Source organism: Tachypleus tridentatus, chromosome 9, assembly GCF_004210375.1.
Source record: "Tachypleus tridentatus isolate NWPU-2018 chromosome 9, ASM421037v1, whole genome shotgun sequence".
Taxonomy (NCBI): domain Eukaryota; kingdom Metazoa; phylum Arthropoda; class Merostomata; order Xiphosura; family Limulidae; genus Tachypleus; species Tachypleus tridentatus.
Window position 1 is genome coordinate 92,642,726 of NC_134833.1, and position 20,497 is coordinate 92,663,222.

The following is a 20,497-nucleotide window of genomic DNA, read 5'->3' on the forward strand; positions in this document are numbered from 1 at the left end:
GTAAGAAGAAAATAATAACAATAATTCTGTAATTGCTCTTATCGATAAACCTGGTGTAAATTTTGATTTCATTTCTAAAAAGTTTTATGCTCAGATTTTACTTACAAAATTAATGCCATGAATACTTTTGTTAAAATAAATAAAAAGCAGGTGTGATACTTGTACAAATTAAGTATTTATAATATATTTAACTTTCTTAAGTTTTTATGAATGATATGCCTACATTATATAAAAATCCTATAAAATTCGGCCCGGCATAGCCACATGGTTAAGGCACTCGTCTCGTAATCTGAGAGTTGCAGGTTCAGAATCCCTTTCAACCATGGGAGTGTTATGATGTTACTGTCAATCTCAATATTCGTTAGTAAAAAAGTAGCCCCTGAATTAGCAATGGATAGTGATGACTACTTGCCTTCTCTCTAGTCTTACACTGCTAAATTAGGGACGACTAGTGCAAATAGCTCTCATTTAGCTTTGCGCGAAATTCAAAAAACAAACACACCTATTTAATTTTACTAATAGTTTTATAGCCCTCTCAGCGATAAGTTTATGGGTTTATAATGCTAATAATCGAATTTCGATAGTATCGGCGGCCGCAGAATGAATAAACCATTTATGTATGTTTGCAATTAACAACAATTACAACTGATTCAGTAAATAACATTAATAAACTTGTATATATTAACTTAAATAAAATCTTTGTTTTACTGTTTAAACAAAAGTACGTATCAGAAGTTTACCAATTAATTGTTTTGGACAGCTTTTACTAATATATTGACTTAGATTATGTACTTTGAATGTTTACCTATTCTCTCAATACATAGGTATATCTAGGCACATATACCACGAGAAACCAGGCTTCGATACCTGTGGTGGGCAGAGTACAAATACCTTTTTGTGTAGGTCTATACTTAATAATACGTATCAACGTTAATCGAAATTATTCTTCTCAGTATGTTTCTATTTTTAATTTCTGATATTACAACTATTTATCAAACATAGTTTTATATGATTTCATAAGAATGTTTAATTTACTTTTGATCATATTTTAAATGATGTTGCTGTTATTTATAATTTTAATTTAGTTCGCTAAAGAACAATTCAAAAACCTATTTAGTTTTGGATTTTTAATAAATGTAATATAATAAATAAACATATTTATTAAAAAAACAAGTGTACAGCCCGTAAAAAATGGCGGAGCAAGTACTATCAACCCTACCCAGTAGTATATCCTAACATCAAATTTAGCTTGACCAACAAAGAGGCAAAAAGTTTAGTCAAGCTGTTAAATGTCAGTAAATTTCTTTGTGAGCTAATCAAAATTCAGATCATTCATGAAATGAATTCGCAGCGTATCTATAGAATTATTACTGTTAAAAACCAGTTAGATAAATAACTTCTAATACGTAGAAAAAAGCCAATGTATTTTTATAACACGACATTCTAACGAAGGCTTTTATGTCATGCTGCTTACCAATAAAAGTATAAGTTGACATTGTTGTTAGTCTATGTGCCGACAATATAAAATTGAAACGTGTTGACAACAAATTTGGGAAAAAAAATAGTTGCTGATTTCATAATTTTTAGTCTCTGTTGATTAAAGATGTTTATTTATTATTGAAAACTTTGATGGTGAATCGGTATTTTTACATTCAGGATAAATTTTATGCACTTGCTCAATGTTAGGTGATTTCACGCTACGTCTTTACTTTAAGCTTATTATACTAACATTCACAACACTTATAAGGTTTCACAGCACCATCTCACGGTGGACTTTGACCCCGTCACCGAAATCGTATTGGGTAAACAATAATCGAGTTATTCTATCCATATGAATGCATTTTGGCTTTTATGACTTCTCCTATTCCAAGAAATCAAGCGTGATGTGACATGAGATACAGTGATTTGTATATAAGTTAGGTAACTGGAAAACCATTGAGAGTTAATGCTCAAATTTCTAGTTATATTGATTACTGAATGTTAATTAGTAATTCATTGTTTATTTCTAATTAATATAAACTTTATTCTTCTGATCTAGAAATAAAAAGAGATAATGTTAAAAATTATCAAGAACTTTATCTAGATTTGGTTATACGGTTTTATGAAAGAAGCATACAAATATTTGTTTTTTACAAAAGATAGGGTTTCGCTTTTAAGATTTTAAATATACTGGATAGTTATAGTCTTGTACTTTAGTGTTTTTTTAAAGGCGTTATTATCTCTCAGTTGAAAAAATATGCTTCAGTTTGTAATAATGACTAATTTTTATAAATAATGCATGACTTTAAAGGACAATCAATTTCAATAATTTTGATATTAACAAATGTTAATTGTACAAAAAAAATCGAATCGCTTTCGTTAATGAGAGGGAGCTAGTTCGGATACAAGTATAAAAGACTAGTACATGAGGTAAGTTATGTAGTTGTTTTGTTTGTTTTTGAATTTCGAGCAAAGCTACAAGAGGGCTATTTGCGCTTGCCGTCCCTACTTTAGCAGTGTAAGACTAGAGGGAAGGCAGCTAGTCATCACCACCCACTGTTAACTCTTAGGTTACTCTTTTACCAGCGAATAGTGGGATTGACCTTCACATTATAACGTCCCCATGGCTAAAAGGGAGAGCATATTGGGCGCAACGAGGATGCGAACCCGCGCCCCTCGGATTACGAGTCGCACGCCTTAACCCACCTGGCCATGCCGGGCCTATATGTAGTTGTGAAGGGTTATTGTCAGATAACTTGCAGATTCCTGATTTGTACATTGTTTTAATTTTGATAGTATATTTATGACGAGTTTTTTATTATTATTGTTATTTATTCACGGGTGGAGAAAAGATCTTTAAATAACAAAATATAGTTTTGTTTTATTTTCTTAATTATCTAAAAGTTTTAAATTAGTTTTGTTTGGTTTTTCTTATTTTATATCAAACTATGACTACCTGCCCCACAACGGGTCACAAACAGTAGCAAGTAATGGAATACGGGACGTTGTGGATTTAATAACTTGTACTATTTTCTTCTGTTCTTTCACATTAACATATTTGTGTTGTTTTTTTTATTACCAAACTGGTTTTCACTAAGCAATTTTGAAAATTTCTGTAAAGACAGGATATCATCAACGTTTTTGGTGCTATGACTACAAATATCCATTTAAATTTTTATATTTGCAATTTTGGCACGATTTTGGTTTAAAACAATCAATATTTTCAGTTAAATTTGTTAAAACTGAATCTTTGACGCTGTATTTTTACATCCATAAGCAAGGGTAACGTTTCTCTTTATTTCAATTGTGTTAACATTCGGAAAGTTCTGCTATCTTATTAACCTGTTGAACTTATATATTTATATATATAGAACAAGTTAACAATACTTTCGAAATAGAGATCGCAAAGAACAAAAGGTTGATTGTTACTCCGAAGAAACCCTGATGCATCTTAATGTCAGCTCTTTCGTATTTAATCAGAAAGTTTAATAATGTTTTCTAAAAACATTTCTTCCTTTTTTTGTACTTTCACAACTCTAGCTCCCCCTCTCAACAAAAAACTCCCTTTCTTTCCTTTTTTTTTTTAAATTCCTTCATCAACAACTCAATTGCCTATCACCTACTGAGCTTTTGTGTGCTTTTGACATACATTGATTTTTCTATAGCACACCTTGATGTTATTTCCAAGGGCCAATGATTTCTGTGTTTCAGCGTTTGATATGAGTGGGAGGCCTAAAAATAAACTGTCATTTTAGTTCTCAAAACTTTATCGACGTTTATTTCAGAAATATTAAAGGTTTTAGATGAACATATTTTATTGTTATATTTACAATGAACTAAACTCGAAGTCAAATTACTATAAGTGAAAATGACATTTATCCAGTGGTGGGATTCAGAAATTTTAACAACCGGTTCTATCTCGCTTTACACACCCCCATTTCTTGCATTGAAAAATAATAACAAAAACATCTTACTGAAATCATTTATTTAACATGTTTTAAATGTTTCCAAATCACCACTTGATTATCATCAAAATCTTTATTCCTTCCAAGTTTAACCCTGTTGTCATCAGCTGTGTGGTTTTTCTTAGCCACGTTTAAACTGAAGAAGTGGGATCCCATGAATCCAATGGGAGACCAATCAAATTAATTGTCGTCAGGTTTGCCACATTTTCAACTGTAAGGCAGCTTCTTTTATCTGAATATTTGATATTCATTCTTAAAAACCCTCTTTCTGCTTCTTCGGAACTAAGAGCAACAGTACTGATGATATTTTTAGCCTTTTGTACAGTTCTTGGAATCTCATAATTATGGCGATTTCGTAGGGCATTTTCCACATAGTCATGGAAATCATTAACGTCGATTTCCTGATGAAAGAACTTACTGAATTTACACAACTTTTCTTTAGCGGCTTTCCAAGGAACAACAACTTCATCAATATCCCAAGAATCTGTCTCAAGTATGTTTACCAGTTCATGAATTTTATTGTCATTTTCTTGTGCATTATGTCTTGATTTTAAGTGAGCACAATCCATCAATCTGGCTTTCACATTTTTTTATTACTGCTTCCAGTAATTTTTGATGAGGAAGGCCTACATATCTTTGGTTTTCATCAGACTCAATATTCCTAAAGGCATCAGAACAATGGTTTCATCAAATTTCTTTTAAAAGATTCCACTATTGTCTTTGAGCATTTCAAATGCTTTAATGGTCCTTTTTATTAGTTTTTCAGCTGTTGCTAAATTTAAATTTCTGACTTGAAGGGCATTAGAAAGTAAAAAAATTTCTTGTGGTATATCCATCATTATTTATAAATCTTCCAGGAAGAATCTGTTGCAAAGACAGCTAGCCGTTCCTGAATATTTTTTCTCAGTAGAAAAATATTTGTATAATGTTGGATAAGCACGACATACAGCAAATGTTGATCTCAGGCTGTAAGCAGCCCATCTTGATCCTAAAACTATACTAATCTTTAGAATTTATAGTCCTAGTCCAATTTCTTCCGAAATGTTGAAGCATTCCATTTGGTTTCTGTTTGATTGGTGAAATATCGTGTAGGTTTTATCTATGAACATTTTGAAGTGACTCACTTGTTTTATATCAGTAATAGGATAATTTAAAACCAGTTGCAAGTGGTGATTTAAACAATGCCAAATTATGATGTCAGGAAAATAATTTTTAAATTTAGTACTCGCCCCTGACTTGCAGCCAAGCAGTACATTTGCATTATTTGAGCAGAATGCGATCAAATTAATTTTCAAATATCCACTATCAAATCCTGCATCATACAAACCTTTTAATAGAGATGTGTATGTAGTTTCAGCATCCTGTCCTTTTAACTCAATCAAATCAAGAAAAGTTATTGGTGACAGATCACAATCTTCAACTTTTACAAAAATTATGATCACTGGTTTACTAGATATGGTTGAAGCTTCGTCAGTGGTGACAGAGTTTTAAATTTTGTTCAGTTGTTTTAATAAATATTTCATTTTTAACTTCCTTTGCAATGTGATCAACTATTTTAACAACAGTTTTCCAGGAATGGAGTCCCACTCCTAAGTCCAACCAATTTTTTTATTTGTAGCTCAATTTCATCTTCATCGTTAGAAAATGGTCTGATTCGTTTTGCTACATTGTAGTTTGTATTAAAGACTTTACTTGTAGAGCTGTTATATTTTTGGTTTATTTTATCTAGTCATTCGGTAATGCACGATCTTTCAGTTGCATTGCATATATATTGTGTGCCTTCGATGAAAAATGTTCATTTTCTTTTTCTGAGAGTTGCTTCTTAGACGGTTTTATTCCTTCTTGATGTTTCAATACTCTAACTTCTCAGTTTCATCGATACGCGAATTCCCTTTATGTTTATGGAATAAAATTTGGCGCAATGATAGCAACCAAGTTTTTTGCTGCGAACAATCAAACCAACATATTTTTTCTTAAACTCCTCAGCCTGCATCACACTCCAGCAATCCGGAAGAGCAAATGATGGATCTTCACTATCTCTAGTTTGTGCAGTATTAGAATAGGAAGTTTCATCGCTTCTCGAAGTTGCTGGTGTTAGATGTTCAATTGGATCTTGCTTTGAAGTTTCAGCTATTAGGGGTTTTTCATACAAACTCTAGTGTATCATGTTGCCGCTTCATTTCAGGGGCTGAAGCCTGAAATGCTACAATTCCTTTATTCAAAAATAAATACATTAATACAGCTTCTTATTAAACTTTCACCACAAGGGCTAGAAATATAGAACTATTTACTAAATATTTTAATAATTTTTTTCATATGAAAACTATTTTTAAAATCATCTTTTAATTTTTTGACAGCATATAAACAAACAAAATTAATTTAACGTTTAACTGTTTTTGCAGATATTGTTTTAGGTGATTCTGTTCTGCTCACATAAGGAATTTTTTGTAAGTATATATTAACAAGCATAAATATAGTAAAATATAGTTTCACCAAGCCATACAATTATAACACAAATGTAGTACTATGGTGTTATGGTTTATGTTCATAACTATTATTGGAACAGTTTTTCTATGTGAGTACTAGCCTACTAAGCCTAGTATCCAAATTTTGTATCCTGTCAGTATGAAAATACAAGTAAAGACAGATTCAGTATCCCGAGGAAAAACATGAGATGTATTTTATTCTCTTAGACGGTCAGACGTCATCACGTACAATGTTTAACATTTTTGGTAATATGCATATTAAAAGAACTTGTCTGTGTTTGAATAAATTAAATGTTTACATGGCACAATTTGGCTTAAAAATGGTGACGGGTAGTAATAATAACTAGCCAGTAATGAAAAGATCGTCAACGAAAACGTCAATCCAAGCTAAATCTCCAATCCATGAACTTTTAATTATACTCTAGAATAGTGAAACCTACAAAATAACATTGAGCCTCATAGTTTAACGTTAACAGCGTAGATGTCTAGATAGACTAAATCATTTATCAAACTCACCTACTTTTCACTGTCTGCTCCAAGTATGATAGACGACTAATACCAAATGTTCACACAAAATGTAGGCCTACATTAGTTTACGGCAATGCTCTTCTTCGTCTAAAATGGCTGATCTATCACTTGTAGAGGCCCGTACAAATCCGGTCTTAAATGTTATCGTACTAATTTACAATTGTGTTATTGCGCGTGACTTCACGTATAAAGAATCCCCATAGTGACAGTCGATTACGCTACATGAATTCCCATAGTGACAGTCGATTACGTAACATGAATTCCCATAGTAACAGTTGATACATTGTACATCTAGCATCAGAAGACTAAGAGCCGGTAAGAATCGGTTCGGCGAAGCCGTGAAATTTTAAGAACAGGTTCTTACGAACCAGTGCGAACTGGCTGAATCCCATCACTGCATTTATGAAACAGTCATGTAAATTTTAGCATAGTGATATTTACGATGAAATAAAACAACAAACAAGGTGTTATCTAAACCCCTTCAAGTTAGTTTAAAAAAAAAAAATAGAGCTCCTTCAAAAAGCTTAAGTGCAGTGTGAAACAGGGATTTACAACCAATAATAGGTGAACGTTAGACGACTGTAATATGCAAAGTACTCGTTGCTTTGTACATTATACAATCAGTATCTTTAGGGAGTCGACCCCTATATTTTATTCGAAGTGGAGGAGTAGAAAAATCAATACACAAAATAATAAATTATATTAAACACATTCATAAAAAAAACACTAGCTTTCAGTCATGAGAAAATAAGTCGCTAAACAAACAATAAAAACATTTTGAAAATGTAAAAATAATGTAGGGATGGAAGTACCAAAAATAATGCAAACAAAAATTTACGAATGATACAACTATACATATACCATCCCCACGTGACTTTGAATATTAAAATTTAATGTTACAGTGTAAAATGCATACTTGACTTTACTGCAATTGGAAGTTATATATTCCTGACTTTTAGTATGGTCAGACAGATCGACCCCATATTCATTCTATACTCGTACATTTTACAGTGTAACATTTTAATATTGAAAGTTATCAAGGGATGATCCGTGTATCATCCTTATATTTTTGTTTGCATTCTTTTTGGCATTGCCATCCTAACATCATTTCACATTTACGAAATGTTTTTATTTCTTATTTGAATAATAAAAAAAACACTTAAGTACTTTCGTCTACACGAGATATGGAATGTTAGCTTGAACTACGTTGTGATTGCTGTTGTGATTACATATCCCATAGTTATTATCATATTATATATCTCGTGATAGTTGAAGTCTTACAAACACTCTTCTGGAGATTATTATTGTATTGCGTAATTTGTAATTAATACAGCTATACATATTTCGTAATTCGTACTGTATTTACACGACACATGATTACTACGCTGTTACTACTGTATTATATACTTTGTGGTTACTATATAGTCTTGCATACCTCTCAATTACTACCTATTAAATACAATGTGATTTCTTTAACTTTTAGTGTATCCAGTGGCTTCAACCGTCTTTAAAACTTACTGACCACACCAATATTCGGTACTGCTGCATTTAATATCTGGAGGCTAAAACCATTTTTTGTAATGTACTAGTTACGCCTCTCTTTGTTATGATGGCCCGGCATGGCCAAGCGCGTTTAGGCGTGCGACTCGTAATCTGAGGGTCGCGGGTTCGCATCCCCGTCGCGCTAAACATGCTCGCCCTTTCCGCCGTGGGGGCGTTATAATGTTACGGTCAATCCCACTATTCGTTGGTAAAAGAGTAGCCCAAGAGTTGGCGGTGGGTGGTGTTGACTAGCTGCCTTCCCTCTAGTCTTACACTGCTAAATTAGGGACGGCTAGCACAGATAGCCCTCGAGTAACTTTGTGCGAAATTCAAAAAACAAGCAAACAAACTCTTTGTTATTGCTGCATTTGTTATCTGGTGATTATAACCGCCTTTGTTAGATAATTGTTATGCCTTTTTTTTTTTTGGCACTACTACATTTGGCATTCAGCGATTGTAACTGTCTTTGATACCGATACTTTACTACCAGTCTTAAAATCTTAATAGCCACGTGTAATATTTACTATGTTGCTACTTTTCAGAAATTACTCGAATTCAAGCCATTCTGAACACTTCAGATAAATTACTCTTTAATCAATTTTTTTATTATTTCAAGATGTATTAGTAACTAATTTTTGATAAAGAAAATCATTTTTTCAAAATCAAATCCCAGTATTGAATTAATTATTATTTCATTAGAGTTTTTGTAGAGTGATTTCTTGTCGGATCTCTCTGATATTGATATTCTAATACGACATACTTGTTAAAAGGTCAGAAATTCTTCGTTCTTATCATTCGGTTTAACGAATTTTTTGGTAAATTTGATAGTAAAAACAGGCGCTGTTAAAGAATAATATTTAAACATTTAAATAGATTACTACTTTAACTACTTCTATCTGGGCCAATAAGACAGTAAAGTGACAAAAATGATAATTCAGTGGCCCACGAATAGCATATAATCTCGATGAATTCAGACCAAACTTTACTGTTTACTGTATCTCAGTAGAATAATGCGTCCGTGTATTCTGTCCAGCAGCTCATTGATTTCTGCATAGAATAATATGTCACAGTCTTTTACTCAAGTAATGTTTTAGCTGAATAAAGCAGTAGCTCCGTGTTTACCTGAATAGTATGGTAAAAAGGCTTCTGATTAGTGTCTCTGACTACGAAAATAGCTGATTATAATAATCGCTTAGCAAGATTTAAATCAAAATAATATTTCAGTGACTTTTAAATATTAAATTTAAAATAATCCAGCCAGAGTGGTCGCTGTTCATTGACAAGAATATTACCTGAATTAATTGTAATCATAGTAACACATCAATAGCTTCTGTTACTGAATTGTTACTAGCGTAAAACAGTGATATGTCTGTCTGAATTAATGCTTCACTAACTTGACTAAAACAATAACACAGTGATCTCTAACTAGAAAAATGCCGAGCTATGAATGTCTAGATTAATGCTTCAGTAACATCTCTAAATTAACAGTAGCCACCTCGAACAATAGTTAAGTTACGTGTGCCTGGACTGATTATGCAATAACAAGACTACAATAATACCACTAGACATTTGACTAGGAATATAGAAGAATTATGTCAGTCTAGATTAACACATTGCTAATATGATTAAAAAATAGCTAAGTTGTTATTTGTCTCGATTAATACTTCAAATCTGACTGAAGTAACAGAGTAAGAGACCTCTGACTGAAAAACTAAGTTATGCCTGTTGAGAATAATAATTCAGTATTCTCACTCAAATACTAGTATAAAATACATCTAAGAAGAAAAACAGACATAATTAGACTAAAATCTTAGTTATGTATGCTTACCTAATTTCTTCAATGACGTTACTAAAAACAGTAGAAGGGACCTTTGAATAGAAAAAAACTTATTTATGTGTGACTAGATCAATGCTTCAGTTATGTGACTCCAGTAATAGATCAAGAGACCTCCGAGTACAAAATGAATGGGTTATATGTGTGTGTATATGTGTGTATTAACGTTTAACGTTTCAATACTCTAACTAAAACGATAACACAAAGACTTAGACACAAAGAAATAGAGATAAGTGATTATAGCCTAGATTAATGGTTCAATAATCTGACACTAACAGCACAGAAGCTTCACTGTAGAAGAAGAGATTAGTTACATGTGTCTAGATTAAAACTTCAGTGACGTGACTAAAAAAAAACAATTTTCGATTCCTCTCGGTAGGCTCAGCAGATAGCCCGATGTGGCTTTACTATAAGAAAACACCAACACACCTGAAATAATATCAGCAAAACCTTAACTTATAAAAAAACTGAGCTATGTATGTTTGCATTAATGATTCAATAATCTAAATGGTATAACAGCAAAAGTAACCTGTATATTCAAAAATAGATTAATTATGTCCCCAGGTTAATGTTTCAATAACCTGACTTAAAGACGGTCTTGGCAAAAATATTTGTGTATTTTGTAACAAAATCATCTTTGTTAAGATGGTATGTAAATACACTTATTACCGTTAAACTGATAAATGCATGTTATTTTAAACATCTAATTGGTGTAATGAGACATGTCCTACGAAACTGTAATCAACCGTGATTTCATTCTAACTTGTCACTAGAAGACGTTGCAACTCAGCTACAGAAGCTGGTTTAAGGTCATCATTAGCAATTTTTTGGCTCAGTTATACTTAACAGTTCTCGATAAAATTAAAATCTGGAGACTTTATTGGCCATGTGCAATCTTATAACGTTTTCATTGCGATATAATTCTGTACAATGCGCGTACTGTGAATAGTGGCATTGTCACCTTGGAACACAAAGTTACTACCAAATCTCGCCTCGCATATGGTAGAACTATCGTTTCCATGTGATGCCTATAGGACGCGCCATTGACGTTTCCATGTAGGATATGAAAAGCAGCTTTTCCAACATGATGAATAGCTTCCCAAACATGTACTGCATCACCTCCTGTGGGAAAAAAAATCTTCCTTCATTTGTACTCTAGGCAAACGACGAACACGAATCATGCCATCAGATTTAACAAGCCGGAAGCAGAACTCATTTAAAAATATGACATGTTGCTAGTATCCTAACTGTAAGTTGACATGCTGTCTTGACTATGTTACACGGTAACAGCGATGAATTCTTATTAATACTGATTTGCAGCTGACTCTTCTTGCAAAATAATTTTGTTTAGTCAGTCTCCTATTCACTGCTCTTCTGTCATCTCTGTTTTTTCGGCGTTTGCTAATATATTTTTCTGATATTCTGTTAGTCCTATGGCATTTCAGTATTGTGTATACAGCGCACTGGGGGTATTCTACTGTTCTGCCAATCTCCGTTTACTTCCTACCATTTGTGAGTAGTCGAGCAATTGGACACCCCATAACGTCTGGCACGTGACGAGGCATGACTGTACACTACACCAAGTACAGATAAACTTTGTGAACTTTGATCTGTTTTGAAAAAAGATTATACCAAAAGCACACTCTTTAATAATAATAAAAAATATGACTATGCGTTTTCATAAACAAAAGCTCAAAATAACAGACCAGAAAAACAACTCGTACATGTTTGTTTGATCATACGTTACCTTCTCTGTTTCTAGTTGGACATTTACCCTATACCTACTTCATGCATATAGACAATAAAATTTGTAGAACAGTAAGCAAACATTTTAATCAAGACTGGAATAGCACAAAAGCTTTCTGACTAGAAAATAGCTGTGTTATACCTCTCTAAGTTAATGTTTCAGCATCCTGTTTCAAATCCTTTCACCAAAAGAATAAGAGTTGTATCTGTTTAGATTAAATCTTTTATATCAAAACTAAAAATAATAAACAGCTGACTAGAATAATTGCCAAGTTATTTTACTCTAGATTAGTGATTTAATGATCTTACTAGTTTACTATACAGCAAACCTCTCATTAGAAATATAGCTGAGATATGTCTGTCTAAGTCAGTTCTTTGATACCCTAAATCAAGCATTACCACAGCAGACTAATAATGATAATCGTGAGAAGATATTCATCTTAAATATGGTAGGGAACATTTCATCTCATGAGATGATACCATAGCTTTTATGAAGTGAAAATAACATATAACAGTAAAAGCAATTTTTCTTCAGAAAAGAAAATATTTGAATTATGTGTTTAGATTAATGGTTTAATATCCTGATTATAATAATAGCACAAAAGATCTCCCACCAGTTGAAAGAGCTAGTTATATGTGTTTACGGGGCTAATTTGATTCAAATCATAGAGCCAGAGATCACTGACTAGAAAAAAAGTTGAATTATGCCGGTTTAATGTTTCAGTAACCTGACTCAAATAACAGCACGAGAAATCTCTGACTAGAAAAATAGTTACGTTGTGTCTGTCTTTGTTAATGCTTCAATAGGGTGACTAAAAAGTACCTTTACGGACCTCCTGTGATTTATGTCTGCCCAGACGAATGCTTAAATAACCTGATAAAAATTATATCATAGGAGGCCTTTGGCTAGCAAAAGAAATCTCGCGATGAGTCAATGTAAGTTTTAGTGAGTCAAAGCGCTCAAAGTTGAGTTTCGATTTCCTCTTGTGGACAGGATAGCTCGGATAGTCTAGTATAAGGCTTTGTGCTAAAATAAACAAACAAGGACTAACTTAAAAGAATAAAATAATATATATTATTTTCATTTTTTTATTTTCAAGATAGCATATTCATTATTCAGTTTCTATTTATGATATTTACAAGGCCCGGCATAGCCGAGCGCGTTAAGGCATGCGCTCGTAATCTGCGGGTTCGCATCCGAGTTGCGCTAAACATGCCCGCCCTCCCAGCCGTGGGGGCGTTATAATGTGACGGTCAATCCCACTTTTCGTTGGTAGAAGAGTTGGCGGTGGGTGGTGATGACTAGCTGCCTTCCCTCTAGTCTTACACTGCAAAATTGGGGACGGCTAGCACAGATAGCCCTCGAGTAGCTTTGTGCGAAAATTCAAAACAAACAAACAATGGTATTTACAAAATAATTTGTCACCAAGGGAGGTTCATTGCATGCAAAGATAACATTAGCTACGGTTATTTTGCATCATGAACAAATATCAGATATAGCTTACACTCTTAGAAAAGATATGGATGATGTTCGCTAGTGGTGCTAGTTGCAGTAACTTACTTTTTGCTGTTAAGTAATTATTGGAAGTTTATGTTTAAATCGTATAATTCAATGTTCTAAAATGTGTTAGGAATAGAGTTACGCGTATTACTATTTTATCTTAGTTACTTGTCAAACTATGTTTGGAACTTTCACAAAGAATAGAGTTTCTCCGCATTTGTTTTTCGCATGCGTGATACCTGTTACATAAAATAAATAGTTAATGATAGATTTTACAAAAAGTGAATCTGGGCTCAGCTGTGACAGTTATAAGTAATGCGTTTGTTCACATGAGAGAAAATAGGTTAAAAGCTCTGAGTTGCTTCTACAGGAAGTAAATAGTTTAAATCCACGCGGTATTTTTTAATAAAACATTTCTGTATCATTCACAGACCGCTAGGTGACCTTCTAGAACAACCAATGATGCTGAGCGGTAACCAAACAGTTGTAAGTCCAGCGGACTCTTTTAGGGTAATGTGAACGTTTTATGTTATAGCTTCAGAATACCATCGCATGTAGTAAAGAAGGCCCACTCCCATATTACTTTATCCTCTTAACAACGATATTCACACACGTTATTGTTACGTCATAACAACGCCGGTATCGTCCTGTGGGACGGGGGCTTTCCTACAATCTTAGAGATGAATATTTTCTCACGATGATCATCGTCAATAACAAGATTTATTTCAATCTTCTGATGTAAATCTGCCCAATGGCTTATACATGAACGATCTTCGAAAGAATGAGTAAACTTTACCGACAGATATTAGTACATGTGTCAGCCTTTTGTTACCAGGTGAAATTTTGTTGTTGTTATTGATTTCTTAGTGCAAAGCTACACAATGCGCTATCTGCATTCTGTCCATCGTGGGAATCGAACTACGTGCACCTCGCCTGTGTATGTTTTTTCTTATAGCAAAGCCACATCGAGCTATCTGCTGAGTTCACCAAGGGGAACAGAACCCATTATTTTAGAGTTGTAAATCCGTAGAATTACCGCTGTACCAGTGGGAGACCGAATACCTCGTATTCCTAACTTTGTTACTCGTAGAAAAGTTATGTCATAGTCTGTTTTAAGTATAAGACTTAAAAGACTGGAATAGTACAAAAGCTTTCTGACTAGAAAATAGTTGTGTTATACCTCGCTAAGTTAATGTTTCAGTATTCTGATTAAAATAATAAAACAGCAATCTTTTGACTAGAAGAATAACCTAACTGTGTCTGTTATAGTCGCTGTGACTAACCATGTAGATTACACTGTGTTATGAAAACACACCTTTATTTGTCAACAATGGTTTGCATATAGTGTGCAGGTAGTTATTAATAAATAAAAAACGCCATTCTGTTCATCCTCGTATACCTGCGCTGAACTTTGTGGTGCGTATGCGCGTGCGTATTTAGTACGTAATAGTGTTTAAAATGAATTATACTTGTCATTAGAGATTATTAGTGTTAAACATATTATATTCTTTAACGCTACACTGTTTATTCTTTACCTTACAGTTTTTCAAAAAAAAGAAGAGTTTATTTATATATGTAAGAGCAGTAAACACTCTGAGGCGCCATGTCTATTTCCGACGACGCATTTTGCTCAATACAGAGTTCATCAGGCCGGTTGAGATATAATAAACACAGTCGTGATTAGAATACTGCTTAAATAAGCCAGTTGTCACAACAACGGTTTTGGTGGTGTGAATGCCTTTTATAAACTGGTCAAACATGATTATAATTAATTATACCTGACATAATATATTAGTGTGGCTGAATTGCTATTATACACTTTTTTCTTATTGAAAACTCCTAAGGGACTGAATACAGAAAGCAGTGTTAAAAGTGTAACAGGTCTAACACTCATATCTTATAGAAAATATAATTAATTCAAATCATGCTTTGTCAGCTTAAAAAAGGTGTTCACGCTCTAATATGTGTTTAGTATACATATGTTGCCAAGTAATTAGCTCCATCACCTCAAGTTAAGCGGAATACTTGAAGGCTTATAACGTTAAAACCGGGCTTCAAAAACCATGATGGGCGCTGTACAGATAACCCATTATAGCTTTGCGCTTAACAAACAAATAAAAACATTATTTAGGATGGTACTTCAATAAATTTTTAATTTTATAAATCTTCAGACTCATCACTGAGCTACTGGAAGAAGAGATAAATTATGATTAAAAAAACAGCTTAAAGGTTTCATTAATATTTGATCCTTTGATTCATATTTTATACTACACCAGTACAGAAGCGTATCAACCAATAGACTTTGAAAGCTTTGTTCTAGAGCTCAATAATTTGAGGGGCTCTAAAATTTTGATTTTTTTTTTATAATAGAAACAAATCTTCACACCTTTCATTATATTTATATTTTCTTCGTGTTCATGAAGAGTTTTTCTGGCAAATCATTATAGAAGGAACAAATGCATATAAACTTCTAAGCCTAGAGCCTCAGTTAACCTTAACAAGCCCCTGCCCATTTTGGAGGATAAATGCTCTCAGTGATAAGGTTGAAATAGTCACTACTATTTGCTTACTAGAGTTGTTCATTCTCTATAGGCCAGTCATGTGAAATTAAAATCAACCAATAATACTGAAGATACGGACAACCAGACATAATTCCTCAACATACAAATCATTTTTCTTTTGTTATTCCTTAAACTTCATCATATATCTTCACTGACATTCAGATGTTATGTCACAAATCCTATTGTTTACATCTGCTTGAAAAATCTTAGTTGTGCTAAGTGCACACGTGTTAAGAAAGGACTGCTCAGTCGAGCTTTTCAAGTGTAGTTGGTATAAGGAAACCTTTATGAAGCTTGACATTACAATATAGCAGGAAGAAGTCTTCCTTATTGAGAGTGGGACGCTTTTATAGTGGTACTGAATAGTAGATGATTGGCTACTCCTTCTTGGTTTGAACTTGATTACAGCATTTTGTTTTCAAAACCATGGTTCTCTAAGAGCTGAAATCTTATAACTGTGTTGCATGCACATTACTCACGATAGAAACACATAACACACAATGCCATTAGATTCATCAGCTATAGCTTATTAATACATTGAGTATGAGAAAAATCATTTATTTCTGAATACTCTTTGTTTTAATGTTTAAAAAAACAACCTGTGAAATTAGGTGTCCAAATAAATCAAAGTTCTAGAATATGTGATAGGTAAACAAAAAATATGTTAACTATTTATTTGTTTTGCTTTTACAATCTTTCGTACGTAAACGCCCTCTGTTGTTATGATTAAAACAAAAATGATCTTGTATCAATCACTTATGTACGAATTTGAAGTAGTTGCGTTATTGCACGCTAAAATCTGATTAGGTTATGAAGACCTAAGTTTGACATATTCAAACACTTTTTTTTTATTTTACACACATCATTGTATTAGGACTAAAGCATAAAAATAACTGAAATCTAAGTCTTAATATTTTTATAAGATTGCGTGAAATTCGTCACTGATGTCAGTAAATACAAATAAACTAAAGGAAGACGGAACCTTAAATTGCACGCCACGTTTAACGTCATAACCCGTAATAAATACAATATTGTCTTTATAAAATATAACGTAAAAATGCTTCTTTTTAAGGTACAAGTTTGTGATAGATGACACTGTAATTTTTTTAAGTCATAGAAACCACATCACTGGCACTCCATGTACATATCATACCATCATTCTTGGGTTGCCCAATATTATGAGTGAATTATTGTGACTATCATGCCCAATCCAATGAGAGTACATCTCACAGAGCAACATGGTGTTCTACGCCTTTAAATGTAGAGGACTATCCCATTTGATAGTGAGCTACACATTGCATATCTATCTGCAGATATATGTTATTTTGTGTGTGTGATACCACCTGCTTCAGCTGGTATACTCCCACTGTCAGTGCACACAATCTTTCTTCAGATAACTACCAAAGTCCAAAGATGCCTAATCTGTTTCAATCGTTGATCTCTTTCACGCTAAATCTTTAGACAATACAATCTGCTTTACAGCTCAACTGTTTATTTATGTGAAGTAAGTTAAGCACTTATTCATTTTACTCTCTTAATTTTTTTATGTAGAAGATAAGATCTGTAGTTTTTTGAAAAACGATCCTCTACATGCACACACGTGCAACAGTAAAATAAACTTTCATAATTATCAATAAAATAAATTTACAATTTGGTAATAGCATGTAGAGTAGCTTCCATTGTTTCATGTGACGATTTATTGCTTCAACTACAATCCTAGTGGCAAGCCTGACAGCTTAAGATCTAAAAATCTGAATTCGATACACAGCATAGATAACCCATTGTGTAGTTTTGCGCTTAAACACAAACAAACAGAAAGCTTCTACTGTTTAACAAACTCATGTGACAAGACTTGAAAGACTGCATTCCCCTGCAAGATATATAGTACATTCCCTTTTATAACGGCGTTTGGTTGTCATAGTTAGTAGCTTGTACGAAAATGTCACATATAGAGTTACTGAGTAGTAATAATAGTTGTGTGCCCATGATTAGACCCTTTTTTTTTGTTAATAGAGTATACCTTCATGCTGAAAATACGCTACGTTTATACAGAAGTCTGTGAACTCTGCAGCTATATATCATTGTAAAATTGCTAGTCGGATGATTCCATGGGTTCAACCTGTTTACAGAACACACTTAGGGTTTCTACGATTGGTACGTTATACTGAAGAAGTTTGGTACATCAAAGCTGATCATTGTGCCCTGTGTGGTTATAGTGCCTGATTTTATAATGTCCACAAAGTGGACGGATCCTCAATGCATTAAGATGTTTTTATCTGTTAATGGTAATACTATTTCTAAACGAAACTTAACTAAAAGGTGTCATTGCAAATTTCTACAGTGAACTATGGGCTGAAGAGCTTTCCTTGTGAACTTTAGATATGCTTTAAGTATATGCAGGGTACTATTAGTTGTTTACCTCTGTTCCAAGTCTTTTTTCTTTTTCTTTTTTTACTCCGAGTTAGCTGTTTGTTTGGTTAGACATGGTTTTGGGATTGATTATTTATTCATCTATCTGCTGGAAGTTCAAATTTACGTATTTGGCGCTACCTTACTCAACACTTTGAATATTCTCCCTACGCAAAATTCCAGTCCATTATCGAGTAAACCAGTCTTGAAATAACATAACCGATATATAAAAAGCTATGAACAGTGTATAAATTTATGTGATATTTTCACAAGATTTGTGCATGTGAAAGAAGCTTGGAGATTTGTTTGCTAGTGATCAAGTACCTTACTATATAGAAAAATAACTGTCTATCATTAACTGTTGGATACGGTCTTTACAGTACTTTTTTGTTCTACTTATAAGTCTACGTTCAACAATTATTGTTGATGAATTTTGTATGTGAATATTCATTATCTGGAGGAAAACATAATTGATAAAAATATTCTAATTTCTCAACTTCAACAAAACAAATACAGACCCAATGGTTGCCAAGTTTTTCACTTGGATAGTGATAAACTTGGCAGATGACAAAAGAAGTCAAATGATTACAAAATATTCTGTGTTAAAATGCGACTCTCAGTATGTATATAATTTAAAAATACATACTTGGCATATCATTTTTCAAACATCAGCGCTACTGTTAATCTAACTAAAAATTAACTTTTCGTAAAGTCTTCCAAAAAATTCCCGCGAATTTATTCACAAGTTGCATTACCTGTGAAAAAATCAAAGCCCATGAATTTATACAACTTAATTCATAGTATCACTTGAATCGAATGATATATGTTTATGTGTAGTAAACGACTGGTCATTTTTGAATTCATCCCAAACGTAATAAATTTTGCTACTTGCCATCCAGTAGAAAGAGTGACAATCATTTTATAAGATCTCAAGATCAGAAAAGTTGATTCTGTTTTCATATGAATATTTGGAGTTCAGGTATAAGATTTGATATTCTAACAAGTAAACTCCTGTGAGTCAACAAGAATAAAACATTAAATAAACATACCGGGCGATACAGCAATCTACTGGTAACCAAATAATCAGAAATGGACAGGTACAATCACAAGTATTAGGTATCTGCTGTGTCCACCGAGAGAAATCGAAGCCCTGATTTTAGCAATGTAAATCCGAAGGCTTACCGCTGTCATACCGGAGAAAGGACAAGCACAGAAAAATTATGGTTGGTGTTACGAAATGAGAGATTGTGAGTTTACTTTATACAGAATCATTAAGGTAAATCAGGATCGTGTTCTTTGAAACTTTTATTAATGTGTATCATACACTATAAATTTCCATTCAACTAGAAATTACCAACATCTTTCCACAATAACCGATATTGACAAAAACATAAAATATGAGATAAGCATAATAAACATTATTATGAAATCGTAGCAAACAATCGGTAGTGTTTAAAAAAAAATGTTCAAATTTTGGTTGCTGTTACCAATATTCTCTCAATGCGGTTATGCATAAAAGAATCTGTAGTACGCAGCCGCAAAAAAGTATTTTCTATCATTTAATGTGAAAGTTAACGTTCATCATACAGTCTGGCATCCTGCTAACACTAGTCATTCAATGGGACCATGTTATTCTTTAACTCAATACTGTGTCATTATTTATATCACATGGAAGCAGTTGCAGCATGGTGCTTGTGTACTGCCTCGGAAAATTTGTAGCGCATACTGAGGGATTTACAAATTTTAATAATAAAGATAAACGACTTTTACACTTCAAGCAAATATAATTTAACTGACCTTTCACCTTGGTAGCTCCTTTAGTTTGTTTGTTTTTGAATTTCGCACAAAGCAACTCGAGGGCAGCTCCTTTAGAGCTAGTGCATAAAACTGATAATATTTGTCGAAAGCAAAATGTAAGTTAAAGTTCCCTTATACAAATTATCTCA

At 33.1% G+C, this 20,497-nt stretch overlaps 1 protein-coding gene across 1 annotated transcript; it reads right to left on the reverse strand.

Moving 5' to 3' along the window:
* Window positions 1-3,947: 3,947 nt before the first annotated feature.
* LOC143227188 (E3 SUMO-protein ligase KIAA1586-like) lies at window positions 3,948-10,481 on the reverse strand. Its single transcript, XM_076458682.1, has 2 exons — window positions 10,329-10,481; window positions 3,948-6,156 (listed from the first exon to the last, which is right to left on the reverse strand). Exon 2 carries the CDS (start codon window positions 4,511-4,513, stop codon window positions 4,076-4,078), a length of 438 nt encoding a protein of 145 aa, XP_076314797.1. The 5' UTR covers window positions 4,514-6,156; window positions 10,329-10,481; the 3' UTR covers window positions 3,948-4,075.
* Window positions 10,482-20,497: the final 10,016 nt, after the last annotated feature.